Source organism: Anopheles marshallii, chromosome 3 (assembly GCF_943734725.1).
Source record: "Anopheles marshallii chromosome 3, idAnoMarsDA_429_01, whole genome shotgun sequence".
In the NCBI taxonomy this organism is placed as follows: Eukaryota; Metazoa; Arthropoda; class Insecta; order Diptera; family Culicidae; genus Anopheles; species Anopheles marshallii.
In genome coordinates this window covers 60,094,209-60,110,522 of record NC_071327.1, presented here as the reverse complement: position 1 = coordinate 60,110,522, position 16,314 = coordinate 60,094,209, and the positions used below count along the sequence as shown (strand labels likewise).

General features: G+C 44.2%; 1 protein-coding gene across 1 annotated transcript in view; it reads left to right on the top strand.

Moving 5' to 3' along the window:
- Positions 1 to 14,539, top strand: part of LOC128712936 (uncharacterized) — a 159,267-nt gene extending 144,728 nt beyond the window's left edge. The window contains exons 11-15 of the mRNA XM_053807801.1: positions 3,501 to 3,564; positions 10,034 to 10,081; positions 14,108 to 14,262; positions 14,347 to 14,413; positions 14,495 to 14,539. Coding sequence (XP_053663776.1) covers positions 3,501 to 3,564; positions 10,034 to 10,081; positions 14,108 to 14,262; positions 14,347 to 14,413; positions 14,495 to 14,539 — 379 coding nt within the window. The remainder of the gene's footprint in view (positions 1 to 3,500; positions 3,565 to 10,033; positions 10,082 to 14,107; positions 14,263 to 14,346; positions 14,414 to 14,494) is intronic.
- Positions 14,540 to 16,314: the final 1,775 nt, after the last annotated feature.

Genomic DNA, 16,314 nt, shown 5'->3' with positions numbered 1-16,314 from the left:
CGGCTGGTAACCATTAGCAAGTATTGAAGAGCGTTAGCTCTCTCGACTTCTGTAACGGAATTCCAGCCCACAAAAAAAAAAATCCCATAAAAACAACATTCCCGTAGGAAAACGGAAATGTAGAATTCCCGACTGAACGAACCATCCATCCAGCAACAAGAAGAACCATCACGAATTTCCATGCTAAACTCTCCGCGCTCCCTCGGGGGATGGATTTTCTTTTCCAGCTGTACAAAGAAAAGCTTCACAATGCGGCACTGGCTAAGTGAAATGAGATGAGCACCATCCGCCTTCCGCCGGACGGATAGCATTAACTTACCCACCTCCCACCGGTCCATTCCTGGTACTCATCTTCGCAATTTGTCCCGCCCCTCCCCTAAAGCGCCAAAACTCCGATGGCAAATGTATCGACATCATTTTTCAAGAGTCATAAAAATACATTAGACGCGATAACGATCATTAGCCTTTGGTCGTCGTGCATGGACTGCTTTTGGGGTGAATGGTGAAGATGGGCAAGATTTAAATAAGCTGACGTGGCGCCTCACACAGCACCGTCCTGCCGGGTTGTGATTATACACCCGGTCAATGCTACAGACGATCCGAACGATGATGATGGGAAGTAGCAAACCCCAACCATAAGAGTGCAAATATTGCTTACCGTTGCGCTATCGCTTTCGGAAACGTATCCAGCCGGCAAACTTTTACCATAAATTGTTTCTCGCTCGGCACACACTCGTCGGGATGGATTTTTCGGCGATGGTCGACCGGCGTCAAGAACCGATGGTAGCTGCCGGGGGGGGGCAAATAATGGATCTAAGCAGATCATTATCGGGTTTATTATCGTGCACTGATTGGCAATTGGAAAATGGAAAAGATTGACAATATTTTACGAGCAGGGGGCGGGAAAGTTTTCCCGCCCCGTGGCACCGACTGAAGCATCCTCTAAAAGGATCTAGTCTGGTCGTGGTTTTGGTGTACCTGTGTACCCTACACACGGTTGGCTCATAATGTCCATGCCCACATCCCCAAACGGAATCGAACAGGAAAGGTAGAGGGAAACGGAAATATGATCTCGTAAAAATTGATTCGCTCCATTCGGAGAATCGTCGTCGTGCCAACTCCTCCATATCATCCCGGTTTCCATCGTTTGATCCGCGCGCGTGTAGCTTGTGCAGACGAAGATGGTCGAACTGTTTGATTTTGTGTATCTCCACCAGTTCGCGGGACGCGTGGTATATTCCGCTCCTGCTTTCCTGCGCCAATAAGCGAACGATACATCTCGATTGAAATGAACACCTATCGCGTGTGGTGAAAGGAAAAGGGAAAACCCAACTACTCAATCCAGTAGACGCACGTCTCGCACTCCCAATGCGGCGCAAAAGCCGCAACGCACACCGGCAGCGGATGGGGTGGGTTTTCATCCAATCAATCCATCCATCCATCGAACAAGACTCGACCGAACCACGACCCATTGAGCGGCGGTGCGGTAGTAGCTAATATCGATAACGGTGATTGCAACTTCAACCCGAGCGATAGAAAGTAACTAGTAGCAATCGGTGAAAAAAATCATCATCCCATGAAAATGGATGGAGTTTTCCAATGGAGTTTCCCGTACCGAGCATTTGTAAGATGGGATACTGATGGGGTCTTTTTTTTTTGGTGCTCTTGCCGGTGCAAAAACAGCAGAAATGTATTGCAAATGCGCACCTTTTTACCAAACCCCAAGTGAAAAGCGATCTGGAAAAAGGGGGAAATGTTTACCGGCAGTGGAAATGTTACGCTGACTATTTCGTTTATGGATTTATATGTTTTTTTTTTTTTTGGCAGTTATCCAATACTAACTGCCGGGTTATTTCGATAAATGATTAGATAACGAACGCTGAACGGAGCAGGAGCTTTTTTGTTTCATCAAAACGAAGCCAATTTTGCGTAAGCCTACTACGAGGGCAGAACAAAGGTAGGAGAGTGGACACAGCAGAGCGGTGTAATTGATTATTGAATCATTTTAAACAGGCATAAAGAAACAAATATTGATACTATTGCTAAGCTTGATTATGGATTCGCAAGAAATAGCTCCTTTATCCGTTTCATATTACGAAATGAAGGACACCGCCATTGTTTTTATATCCCAAACATTACTACATCCTTTCAGAAATGGTCGGTATTTCACTGTGAAAAGCTTCACTGCTTGAATTGATTTATTCAAAAGTTATATACCGCACACATCACTCAATTGGATGAAACTGCAATCCCTTCCAAGCGAAGGCACCCTCACACTCTGCTAGCAAGTAATCATAAATTCAATTAAATTTTCACCAATTTTCCCACCATCGTACCCCAAAAAAGCCGCCACAAAATATATGAAATTGGGGTTGTGAAAAAGCATCATTCCATGCTTCCGTCTTCGATCTACCTTCGTGTGTGCTTCCACAAGTAAATAGGAACCAAAACACACGTTCTATCGCTAACAAAACGAAAATGGGAACCACCCGTTCGGTGGAAAACAAGCCAAATAAACAAAAGCCACTTGTGTGTGCGTTCCCGACACCCCCCCTGCGGCACAATGAGTGCGCCAATGATCGTGTGCTCGTCTATGCATCGGTTCTCTAACTGGTACTAAATAATGTTCGGCGAGATTGTTTTTATTCTTCATGAGCTATCCCCCCAAGCTCTTTGGCACTCTCTCTCTCTCTCTCTCTTTCCATCCCGTGAGGGGTGTACACACGACCGGATTCTACCTTCCAGGCAATGTCCGTGCCGCTGTGGCATGAATGGTTGATGTCTTTCCACAGGAGAAAATCCCTCAAACAACAAACGATCAATAAATCATTTTCACACAGTTGCCCACACACACACACGCCAACGCCCCGTACGCCAACGTTTCGGTCAACGATAAATTCCAAAACAAATCCAACCGACCCGCCGTTCCACGCACAGTCTACACGGTTTATAGCGCTGATCAAAATTTCCTGTACATTTGTGAGTGTGCGTGTCGCCATGGAAACGGGGTTCGATTTTCCGGTTCAACGTAGATGAAGCTAACGCAACGGAACGTGCAAACAACGCACCAAACACAAGCAATTCTCGAGTGGTCGCTGGGAAAATCAAATATTCTACCGATTTCAACACCTCCCAGTTTTCCTTGCCCGTGTTGTATTCCGATAGAGAGACAGAACCCCTTTTTCCACGCGACTAATGGAAACCGTGTATGTGTGCTGATCGATGCCCCCCTCCCGGTGCTCGATCGGATTGGAAACACTCTCTCTCCTCTCTCTCTATCCAACGCACCGGCGAGGAAAACACGGGAAAGGCAGAAAATCGGTCGAAGATGGAAAGCGTGTGCCTCTAAATAATCAATCAACCACAACTAATCGAATCGTCTTTCTCTTTCAACTCCACCGTTCAACGATGATGGCCCACGATCGTATTGCGGTCGGTTTGTAACAAAACGGAAAACATCACTCACCAATCATCAATCCTGCGCTCCATCCCGGTTGCAGTGTTTACTTCGATCCCTATCTGGCAGCGGCAGCAGCAACGGCGGATCCCAACTATCGTCTGCAGGTAAGTGTCTAGCGATAAGCTCCCGGATTAAAGTGTGCCTAATTGATGGGGTACTTCGACCTCTAGTACGGCTTTCCTTTGGTTGGTCCGCTGCGGTTAAGCCTTCTATTGCTTTACCCTGCGTGGCGATATATCCCTTCATTAGCTAATCTTTATTTGAACGAACGTATGGACGAACCCTGTTCCTCGATGTGTGTGTGTGTTGTCGTCTCGTGTCACGACTGAAATGTTCAAAATGTAGGTGAGTCCTCTTATCATCGTAAAGTCCTTATGCTGTTAGGAACCAGTGGTCGGCAATGCACGACTCGGGTTTTTTTTATTGTGATTTTTAGTTATTCGCCCTACGTTGAGCTGGTGGGTAAAAAAAAAAATTGTAGTCAAAATTTGACAACATTATGAGTTATTTAGTAACTGATTGTTCAAACTACATGTTCACCCTGGAGGTAGACATCATGAGCACTTCATACCCAACAGATATGGTTATTCTGGCATTTAATTATAAATGCCATTATAATTAATTTTCATGCCATTTAACTATAAACTCTTAAAGATTCTGCTGAAAAAGTACGATTTGTGTGGTTAAGGATAGAATTTTCCCAATGATCCCATTGACGCTAAGAGCAGAACTATTTGGAGCAAACTTCAAATGGATGTTCAATTCAATTAGCTGGAGTCGTTCTGAATCGGCTAACGATTGGTGTTTGGTAAGATGTGAAAGTTTTAACAATCCTGCTAAAACAATTATCGTTCGTTCGAGCTCCTAAATTATGTTCTTTGAACGGGAATAGTAATATTTTTTTAAATTAATTTTGCTGCCCAACTAATTAGAGCTATAAAAAAATAATGTTAGATTTTTTTAGAAAAATCTTTAGACATTTTAAACTAAATATCCTCGCTTAGTAATAATTTTGAATAATAGATATTGTTTCAAAACGTTGTATTTTATATTGGTATAAATTTAATGTGAAATTTTAATTATGAGCTGAAGTTTAGTAAGTTTATAAATACGTAAATAAGTTGCCAAAGAAAACATCTTTAGGGGTTCAATGTACACGGATTTTTCAAAAAAACAATTTGCTTTTCGTATCAAATTTCCCAAATCGACCCAGTCGGCCAAGTGTGCCAACCACTGTGTAAGGCTATAAAATTACACCGTATCGTGTAGATGGGAAATGTTCTATTTTTTTTTTTAACACCTTTAATAGGTGTAAATGGTAACAGGTGGTCTTCTTATAGCAGTGATTTAACAGAAGCGACCCTTCACGCATTCGTTCAGCTTCATCAGTTCGAGCGTTATTTAGTTATACTCAATATTGATGGGAAAACTATTCGATTTCGGGGGGAAACCATAAAGCAATCATCGGCTATTTACTCTTACCCATCAACATTCGTGGGTGTGTTTGTGTATGTGTGTCCGCCTTTACACACGTGACACAGTTCCTGGTCATCAATCCTGCTGAACTGTGCGAGCAAATGTTATTTGTGCATATCTCTCCATTTTGCTTCAATGCATCCTAACTTGCATCCTTTTTTTTTTGCATTTCACCATGCCATAACGCAACTTTGCATTTTTTGTTGTCGCTCTCTCTCTCTCTCTCTCTCTTTCTCTCTCTCTCCTTCTAAAAAATGCATCACCCGAATGCAGTCAGGTGGCAGTAACATCAATCAATTTTCGATTTGTCCTTTGCCGCCAGCACGAAAATGCTACTGTACTGTGTGCAACTTCACAAAATCGACGGTTCGACTCTTTTCCCGTCCCGTGGGAACAGAATAATAACGAAAAAGCAAAACCTCAATTCATGTCGAGTGAAAAATTGCGATGGAAAACTACCATCATTTTGGGTAACACTCGCGTTGTACCCACCCGCCCCTCGGTGTGTGGTGGCCATGGCGTGCATGAGTGCATGTCGGACAGGTTGCTCGTCACGTTTTGGAGTGCCATATTGCTGTATCCTGTCCCTTTTCGCCTGTGCCATCGTACGTCAGAGGGATAGCAACGCGAAACATTACGGAGCACTTGTCCCGATTGCGGGGTTATTTATTTGATACTTTTTTGTCAGGCACGTCGCGGAACCATAACCCAACGGGGTGGTGGTGCAAATGGTCTATCCACCCACCTCCAGCAGGTGAGAGCTTTTGACTGCTGACGACGGTAGGGATGCAATTTTTTGCTTTGTTCGGTTGACGTTTTTACCGCACCGAATGGCCCGGATGACTTGATCGGTATTTTCTGGTGGTGGTTGTTTTTTTTTTGTTCTCCCTGTGTGGAAGAGTTGATTTGTTGCTATGCTACTCATCGTGCATTTCGTTAACGCACTCTTCCCCAACCACACGATTGCAATCAATCCCAATTGACGAAGCAGCCAGCTATGGAGGACTCTCGAAAATGTGATTTTTCACGTGGCGCTTACGGTTGCACGTGTTTTTTCGTTTTCTTTTTTGTTTGTTTGGCTTTAATTTTTTGATATGTATGCGTTGCTTGTGTGAGGGTGTAAGTGAACTGTTCGATCCAGGGTGGTTTGTTTTGCTATCTCCCTCCTGATGCACAAACCACCGGGCGCCTCCATCGGTACTCGATCATCGGATTATTTGACACCGAAATATGGTTATTTTATTGGTAACCTTTTTTTAAATACTATGTCACTAACACACACGTAAACAATGCTCCCTCGTCGTTTTGATGCAAAATTCGTGATGCCCTTAACCGCGTTGCAACTGGGGGTTAAAAATATAAAAATACACCCCCTGTCAACGGTGCAATGACTTTTCCAACTAAACGTTCGCTCCATTTGCAATTTTAAAAGCAACAATAGCGAAAATAAAATCTGTATACAGCATTCAGAAGCAAATCTCGCCAACCCGCCCACTTAATGTTTCCTGGTAGCAATTAGAGTAAGGGGCATTTTTTCACGCTGCTAACGTTTAGCAGCGCTTTATCATTTGCTTGTGTGCGTGTGGTGTGGGAGAGCGGTTTTTTTATATGACGCACCATAAAGTTCTAGGACAAGCGAGCAGGAAGCAAAAAAAAAAGAATCGCAAACCAGATTAATTTTAGTGCAAGAAAAAATATAAATTTCCCTCCCTAAATGGGCTAATAAAAACAGCTAGTTGATGAATCGATTTCCCGCGCGATAAATTATTACTAGCGCGCGCGAGAAAATGGAAAATATGCACGAGATGTGTTTTTTTTTTTTTTTTGCTTTATGATTGATCGATTTCCTTTTCCGGCCGCATGCTTTTGCAGTACACACCAAAACACCCCGCGGACCCGATCGGTACCGATGAAATTATTCATCAATCAATGAACAAAAAAAAACGCGTCCAATCCGTCCCACGGTACACCGCACCATTGATGTGGGGAAAAATGGATGAAAATGGCAATTGTTTACTTGCTATGCTTGTGATTAAAAATTGTGAAGCGCACCAGCGTCTTAATGGGAAGTGGAAATACATTTCTTCTTCACCGTTAATAATTTCTGACGCGGAACCAACGCCGCGCGTAATTGAGTTTCGATTGTCTGCTTATCTCCCTGCGGGTGCGCGTATTGTCCTGAGAGCACTAATACACGCAGGGATGGAACTGATCGATGGAACTCATCAAAAGATCAAAACCCACTAAAACTAGCGCACCCCTATTGTGAGAATGGTATACAGGCACACATTCCGTGTGGCATTTTTTTCGAAAATAAAAATCCCACCACGAATAAAGCCCCGGAAAGCTCGAATCGGCGCGCAGTATACCGTGCCCCGGCACAGCATTTTCCCGGCCGTTGGCAAAATCCATTTCATCTTCCATTAGCTTCCAACCGTAATTCGATTCGGGATTCCAATTCCATTCCATTTCCAACCTGTTACGGGATGGGGAGGGAAGGAGGATAATTGGGAGACGGTCCTAGGAGGGAGGGAAGAAGAAATTCGATCAGGTTGCGACGACCGATAACGCATCGGTGCGTCGGTATGGCCATGTTTGTTCGGGGTTGCACGTGAAATAGGGACAGAACATGAGCATGAAACATTCTCGCATGGGAACACATGATGCTAACACCCCCGCTGTCTGTCTTCACCAACCCCGCAGGTGTCTGTAGTTCTTTGTTTGGGTGAATTTATGTATATCTATATAGCGGGTCCTTGCGTAAAGCTCTTTCCCATTTGAAGCCACACGACAGCGCAGTATAATCTACGCAATGTCGCAAATGTTCTACACACACACACACACACATACGAACGCTGCACCTTCAATGGTCCTGAGAACTCCGAGAGTACAGCCCTCTCCGAACTCGCCCCGTCCTGTGGCCAACAAAATGGAAATGGAACAATCAGCCTCACATGAAATGCAATCAAATTTGGAATCAATTTCAATTCCAAAACCACACTAACCTACCAAAACCTGTGAGCAGCGCCGGGGAGTCGTCCTCGTTCCTGGTCTGCTGGGCTCCCACATTGTCTTCCAGCGTCGGGCCTTTTGTTTCGTCCAAATGCCGAGACACCATATGTGAACACCCGACGGCCGGGACGATCGGGTTTTTGCCAGCGGAGCAGTACAATGAGCAACTAATGCCACCGAAACGTCACATTCAATGTGTTTCACATCGGCCCTCCCCACAGGGTACAGGCTTCAGGGTTCCGTACACGCTTGGGCTCAAATGTTCGCAATAGTGTTCCAGCTTCAATGGTTCGCCCTAGATGCAACAGGAGGATGCTTGAATTTTATCTCGTATCCGGAATCGTTTGAAAATGATACGACAGATCGAGAGCGGTCGTTGTGCATGTGTGTGCGGCGACACATGCGGCTTTTGACTGTGGCGCGCTGTTCCGAGGCTACGTTCCCCACGACGTTGGCTTCCCGAGCAGGGACAATGAAAACAAATTCATCCACTTCACGGTATTGTGTGTTGGCAATGGGGGGGGTGAGTTCTTTCAGCCCTTTCAGCCAGGGCAGACATGCGAAAATGTGACCATCATAGTCGCGAAATCTCCACCACTTTGGAGCGCTTTTATGAGATTTTTGAACTACACACGCACCGTATCGGTGCGTTAGATCAGCAACCGTTGAATCCGTGCCCGGTTCCTGACAACCGCAATATGCACGCGCTGTCCCGAACCGACACGGGATCCCGTTCGGTGGCCAAAAATTTGGCTAAATCACGGACATCGTTTTACCGTCGATTAGAAGCAATTTCCCGGCTGTGTGCGGATAGCGATCGCAAATATGGGCCCAAGATATACCAAGGGTTTACTCGGTCGGTCCTGATCCTGGTGTGGTGTAGAATTTCGCTTCTACGCGCCCGGTTGCAGCCCGCCATGAATGTATGTCAATCGAGCAGCGGTGCGAATGCCCGCGTGGAACATGGCAGATTTTAGAACCGTCCGGGGGTTTTTCTCCATCGAGGCATATTAGATGGGTTTCACGCTTCAGTAGCTTCCATGAGGCGGAATACAATTAACCCTCGGTGTGTTCCCGTTTAAGAGGATTTCGAACGCTATACAGACGTGTGCGTGTGTGTGTGTGTGTTTACGCCACAAAGACATAGCATCGAAGCATTGAGCTTATTTTGCCTGTTGGAGTTTGGGAAATTAATGTATGTGTGGGCATAATTGAAAATGTCAATACATTGGAGGGATCGAATCAATCAACGGTGATGTATTTGCAGAATTTCAATTTGTTGCGGGGATTTAGCAATATAGATATCGCTTACACTACCCCCAGAAGGACATTAATTTTGAAATTATAATTTTAGCAAAGTTCTCCATCAATCTCGTCCCTACGTAGTGACCGCTGCTTAGATACTGCAGATAGAGCTATGTAATATTAAAGATAAGTGTCAACCCCCATCGATTTGGGCCATTGTTACCGTAAGGGCTGTTATTTATTTCTTGTTTTTTCTAGAAGTATCTTTAATAACGTAACCAGCACAACGTTATTCGATTAAATTTTCCATTTTGTTTTTCCCCACGTAAGGGTCGGGGCTCATGAATTAAACAACCACACGAGGCAACATATGCGAGTAAAAGCTTTTTTGGGGAGGGGGGGGGGGGGGGGGGGTTGTAAACGGGTCGTATAAAGTACCCTTCCATAACTGTTTTTTTTTCTGCCCTGAAAAAACGAATTTAATTAAAGGATAAAATAGAAAAAAAATATTCACAAAAAAGAGTGTGTGTGTGTGTGTGTGTCTTTCAACAAACATGATTACAATGCATTGCTCCTCTTACAGGTATATCAGGACACACACACACAAACGCATATATTGAAGTACATGTTTAAACGATCAAATTAATTATCCCAAAACACCCAACCGGTGCCCCATTCTACAACAATACTTAATTTTCCATTTTCTCTCTCTTCTCTCTTTTTTCTCTTTCTCTCGTTCCATCTGCGCACTGGCGTTTGTTTTTTGTTATTATTCGTCGTTTGTTTTATTTTTTGTTCGATTTTGCCTTTTCCTTTGTTAATTTGGTGACACGCACACAGGCTGCTAAACCGGTGACGGAGGTTCAAGCACAACCTACCATTTTGAACGTAAGTATGCACATCTCATTTATTTCCAATCTTTATTGAAAATATTTGATAGCAGCCGGGCAGCAGCACTTGCAACGGACCCTTATGAGGGAGGGGGAAAACAAACAGTTGAGCATAAAGGACATCCAGCAAGCCTGTTCTTTGGGGTTGCTTTGGCCTTGTTCCAAATGGGGCGGAAAAATGGATTATTTTTCCTTACCCCGTCACACAAACAACCACAGCCTCGGTACGGATTTTCTTTATCAATTTCCTAATTGCCGCTTCCGGGAGCATGGCGCAGCGTTTTTGTGTCAACGCATGCCGAAGCTCGCTCATTAACTCAAACGCCGAGGCCAATTACACGATTCGCAGCATCTAATCGGTGTGCCTCCGACAGCATATCGATTGATGGTGCTGTGGTTGAGACACCAACCCACCGGTATCGTATCGTACCGGACGGATGGTTACACGCCAAATATTGCAAAGCTCAGCTAAACTGTATCAATCGATCCGAAAATCATCGGCACGATCAATGGATGGGTGTGCTTGAGTGGAAAGCCACGGCCTCACCCAGTGCGAGTACTCGATACGCTTTCGGACACCAGCCGAGCTGCTTCCGGCCGGCGATAAAGGGAAAATGCAACCCCAACCAACATCCGGGACCACCAATCTATCTTTGTATGTGTGTGATTTTGGCTGTATCCCAATCCGGAACGAGCGCTGTAATTCATTTGCAGAATAATTCCACCAGTCCCTCCAGCAAAAGCCCACGTGAATCTGGCGAATAGGGCTTCCAAGTTCTCGAGGGAAAAAAGGTTACGCACGCGGATGCCGGCGGTTTTAATGAATTAATAAATTAGCATTATTTATTGCCCGTTCAATTCGCGCCACACGCACAGACGTTGCCGTTGGTCCCGATGGTCCATGGCTGAACCTCAAACGTCGGGGTTTTTGGGGTTCTAATTAAGCGGAACAGAATGAAGCAATAATGTTTCCTAGCTCAATCGTCTCAATCCCACCGCCACCATCGCAAACGATCGCTGTCGCTTGGAAGAATAAACTTCCCGAGGTTTTGATTTTCCGACAACAACCTTCTGACAGGATGACTTGTTCGTATATATATGAAGAAATATCACCGTATTTTATCAGTCATACCTGTGTTTGTGGCTAATACACTGCTGTTCAAAACAATAAGCTTCGTCCAGATTTTTTTTCTATCTGATAATAAAATAGATAATCCTGTTTTCAACAATATTTTTATGCACAAAATGTATGCTTTTCGTGCAAAACATCTGTGGAAACCCAACAAAAGTGCAAACGGTTGTGTTCCAAAATTGATATCGATTGAAAGCCTGCTGTAATGGGCATACATTGACGTAGATGTGATGATATTATAATCATAAAGTCTTCCATTTTAAATTGGTCCTCCATCATTACTTACAAAATATGTTTAGGCACGTTTATCGATAATTTTTTTCCAAGAATAACTGCGACCTACAACCTTTTTCAGAAGGCAACTTCCTAGTTCCTATATAATCTCGCACTGATATCCTTCTTCCGTATAGTGATGGGAAAAATCGCTCCGGATCCCTCCTTGGGATCGATCTTTCAAATCCGATCGGAATCCCTCTTTGGACAAAATGGAGTGTCATCTTGTTTGTGATTGTACTTTCTTCTTCTTTGTGATCTATGCTGAACACGTCCTTATCATCACAAATCTCGAACGATTTGCTTAAAAAATCTCGTTTTGGATTCTTCGGACTCCCAAACGCATGACAAATCCTCCGAATCCGAACTCTTGTTTTGGATATCGATCCCGGATTCTCGTCATGACAAATCGGGATCCATAAGGATTGTTTGGGATTCCAATCCAGAGGATCCTGGATTAAGGATTGGATCTGGATTCCCAGAATCCGATCCGTCCAACACTACTTCCATGACCCCTGTTGGCTAGTGTTCCTCAAATTCTGATGTCTGATTTCTCCAATATTAGGACCTTGGTGGAACTTCTGGTGTAAAAGGTATGTTGTTGATGACGGCTCTTGTTCTATTGTTTGCTTAAACGAAGGTTATAACATGTTGGAAAATATGCTTCACAAATGTAGTTGTGAAGGTCCAGAAGAAGACTGCAAGCAGTATTCTAAGATTTATGTGTGATAAAATACCTTAAAACCATGCTTACCTTGGCTGATGTACCTTCCGCATCCGCATGAAGGTATCATTTCGATGCCCAAAATCATGCCGGACGTCCAATCTCTGTGAAAGTTCTACGCTTTAACCCAACACCAGATAGCAAACTCCGGAATGAGGCTACCATGTTGAAGCGCAGTGTAGCGATGACTTTCTAGGAAAAAAGATAAATGTGCTCCCGCTGTATCATGGCCTCGTTATCGGGGTTTTGGGATTCCGGTCGACATTTGTTAGCTAATAACATTCATTAGTCTGTCAAGGAAGGTGGGAGGGGGGGGGGGGGGAGACACATCCCCGCACCGGTACATGACAGCATCCCAATGCCCCCAGAAGGTGTTATGCAAGGCACGTGCTGCCATGCCTCGTTCGCTCTCACCGGCCCCTAGGACACGAAGGCGGCGTTTGGCGATAATCCCGGTGCAAGCAGAAACATGATGTGTGTAAAAATTATGGCTTTTCTCGCCCGCACAGTTGATAACGGCACGGGATAAAAACGTGTTCAATCTCGCTAAATAACATCGGCTTTTTTTTTTTTGCGTCAAGCAATAGAAAAAGTTCCCGAATTTGTATATCTTCCGGAAACAACGCCGGAAATGATTAGCATATTTCATTTCGTTCCGAAATTATCACAAAATTTAGTCGATTATGGTGGCGATTGTGAAAAATTATCTTCGTTCCTTCCATCATCTTCCATTACCATAATTGACGATAAAAAAGCAAATTAGATTCAATCTAAGCTTCATCTCACACAATTTGCATGTTTGTGTGTGTGTGTGTTTCCACAGTTGAAATGCGTGGAAAACTTGTGTTTCTCTCGGGAAGAAAAATGACGCCAGCGTTCTTTTGCAAACCGGAGAGTATCAAATTTTCTTTTCCCGCCACCAAAACCAGGTCGCAAATCGGAGTTCCTTTCTGGCGAAACCGTGGTTTGTGTGCTACATCACAATCCCGCACACACACACACACACGGACATTTCACTCCTAAACAAACTCATGTAACTCATGCACACACACGGACATGTTCACTTCATCCTTTCACATCATCAACCGTACAGTGCCGGGGTACCGGGGCAAATCATTCCCTAATCGTGTAAAAGGTCGACCAACCGAATCAAGCGAAATAGAGCTACTACGTATGCTGCTAAAACTCTGCCCCTCCCCGCCACACACACACGTACCCAGGCACACATACCATCATCATCGTGGAATTCCTTCCGATCTTTGAAGAAAACTCGATGCCGATGAGCGCCTAACCAGCTGTAAGAATCTACCTCGGATGAAGTAATTTAATTTGCACATTTTATCCACCCTGCTTCCGGAAGGATGTTCGAGTTCTTCCCAAAAACACACACTCGCCAGGGAAGTAAGTTTCGGGGCGGACGGGGCTACCTTGAGGGGGAGGATGACGATAATCGATGACTAACTTTTCCCCCCTGAACGGTAGCAACAAAAATATGGTTTGCCTTTCTGCGGGTTTTGGCACAGGGATAGCGTAAGTTAGGATTTCATTAACGTGAAGTAGAATCCTTCCTCGTGCGGTGTGAGTTTTCCCCGTACGTGAACCGATCGAGAATAATGGGATAAGGTAGATGACGGGCGGTGGAATCCGCCAGTCGGAAGTGGTTGAGTGAATTGAGTTTTGAATTTTTGATGGAATACTTTGATTATCGGAAAACCGCCCGACCGGGGGAGGTGTGCGAAAACGCGTGGGGATGATGACAACGGGGGGGGGGGATGTGTTTGATTACATCCAACAGATTGATTCTACTGTGTTCGTCGGCGTTAAACTTAAGTTTCGTTTGCTAAACTTTTCACATTTTGTTCTCTCTCATTTCTCGTCCTTTTCATTTGCTACAGGCTGCAGCACCACTGTTGAAGACGCCACTGTCGCAGGCACAAGCCCAAGCACAGGCATACTCCGCGGCAAGTTATACGGCCGCAGCAGCGCGTGCATATGGGGCAGCAGCTGCTGCAGCACAACCTACCGTTGCCGGATACACGACAGTCGCTGGGTAAGCATCAAAAAGCATCCAAAGTTGATGAGTCCCGTTGATGATTAATACCTTTTGTCGCTCGCTTTTCCGTCCTGTGAACAGATACGGACGTGCGGAGTATACCGATCCATACCTAGGACACGGTATCGGACCCGTGCCCGGCTATGCGGTAAGTGTGATCCTTATGAGTAGGAAGAAACCAAAGAAAAAGAGGAAGATATTTATCGTTCTTGAATTTTTATCATTTTAGGCAACCATTTATCGGGGAGGATACAACCGTTTCACCCCGTACTAAGGCAAACCGGTAGAGACAAAAAAAGCTCTACGCGTGGAAGCAAGGAATACACCCAAAATGATACTACCTAGAATGCTTCCTTCCTTCTCCCGATTCATGCCCGCTCCCATCCCCCCCAAATAGCAGCAGCCAAAGCTCTCGCAGTGTGCTTCGTGGGCTTGTGTAAGGACAACTATGTAAGCGTACTTCATAACGCACTAGCAGTAGTGTATATCCGATGCTGGATATATAGAATGGACACAAAGTTAGCCAGCCCATCGACAAGTAATGGACGCGTACGGAACAGTTACAGATGCGCTTCCCTTATTAGGTGTTTAATTTTGGAAAACTTTTTCCTTTGTTTTTGTTTCTACACAAGAGTAGAAAGTATTCTTTTGCCTCTCATTTCCACCGAATTACCATGATGATGGTAGTTTCGTGCTGAAAGTTCCCCAGTTATTAAGCTAGTGGGTAAACTAATTCCCACACAAATGTTGTGAAAAGTGCAACTACCCGCAAGGAAAACCTAATGCAGCTAACAAGCGCACAAGTAACATCGAAACCAAAGCACAAAATGGAAAGGTTATTAAGAAAAAGGGAGGTTTCACCCCTTCCGAAAAACTCCTCTCCGTTTCAGGGAGAAACGTATGCACATCACGCAATGCACACAAGCAACATCACAAACAAACACCCCGTGTGTTATGCAGACGGTAAGAGATGCATATTAGGGCGTTACGGTTACATCATGTTGAGCTTTCACGTACGCGCAAAGTGACTCAATTATTCACATAGTCATTCGAGTTTTTTTTGCCTCGTTTATATATCTTAGGAATTAGGTTAAAGTATTGTTTTTGTTTTTTTTTCAAACTCTCGTCCGGTTTTTGTTTGCAGAATTAGTTTGCCTCGAAATAGGTTGTTTTTTGTTGTGGTTTCCGCCAGAAATTACTTCTATTCTATTCTAGCTTTTGCGTTTGATAATTGTCTACCAATGTCTCCACCCAGTAGTAGCACACTAGGGCAGCTCTCTAATCAATAGTGCAAAATGGTGTTGTTCTTCCAGAATCGATTGAGCGTAAATGTAACGATCTTCGTGGTGGTGAAATGGTAAGGAAGAATCTTCACAACACAATTTTCTCTATATTTCGAAACACCAAAGAAATGTAAAAACCAACGGAAAACGGAATCTCCTTAGCTCGGTAGATTGTCAAACAAGAGTCGTGCATGTCTAGTGCGGAAAATCGCATAACACGAACCAAGAATCTCTCAACAGCTCATATTTTTGCAAGCGTCACGAAAAGTGTTTCAATCGGTATATTTGTTTAATTTAATGTTTGTCATATCAGTGTGTAGGGGTTTTTTTTTTGTTGCTTTACTTTAATCAATTTTCGCTACACACGTTTGTATACAATGTTTTGATAGCAGTTCCTTTTTGTTTTTGTTTCGTTTGTGTTCGTTTGCCTTTATTAATACTCGTCAGTAAAATAAACAAAGCTTTATCATTCGCGGAACGGAAAAGATGAGGAATAATAATGCTCCTCGTGTGCAAAAAGTGTGATATGCTCAAATTCTACCCCCATCTCTCACACACAACTCTTCACAAGTGTAACTAAAGCTTTTAGGAGAAGAAATTACACCATGCTTCCCGTACAGCACGTTACCCAGAGGCATTACGTTGCAAAGCACAACTTGTACCACCGATACCGGCAATTTTTTGGTACCGACATTTCATTCGGATGTACTATCGGTGTGTGCTAGAGGTACAGATTTGTGATAAAAAGTATCCCGTTTTTCGATAG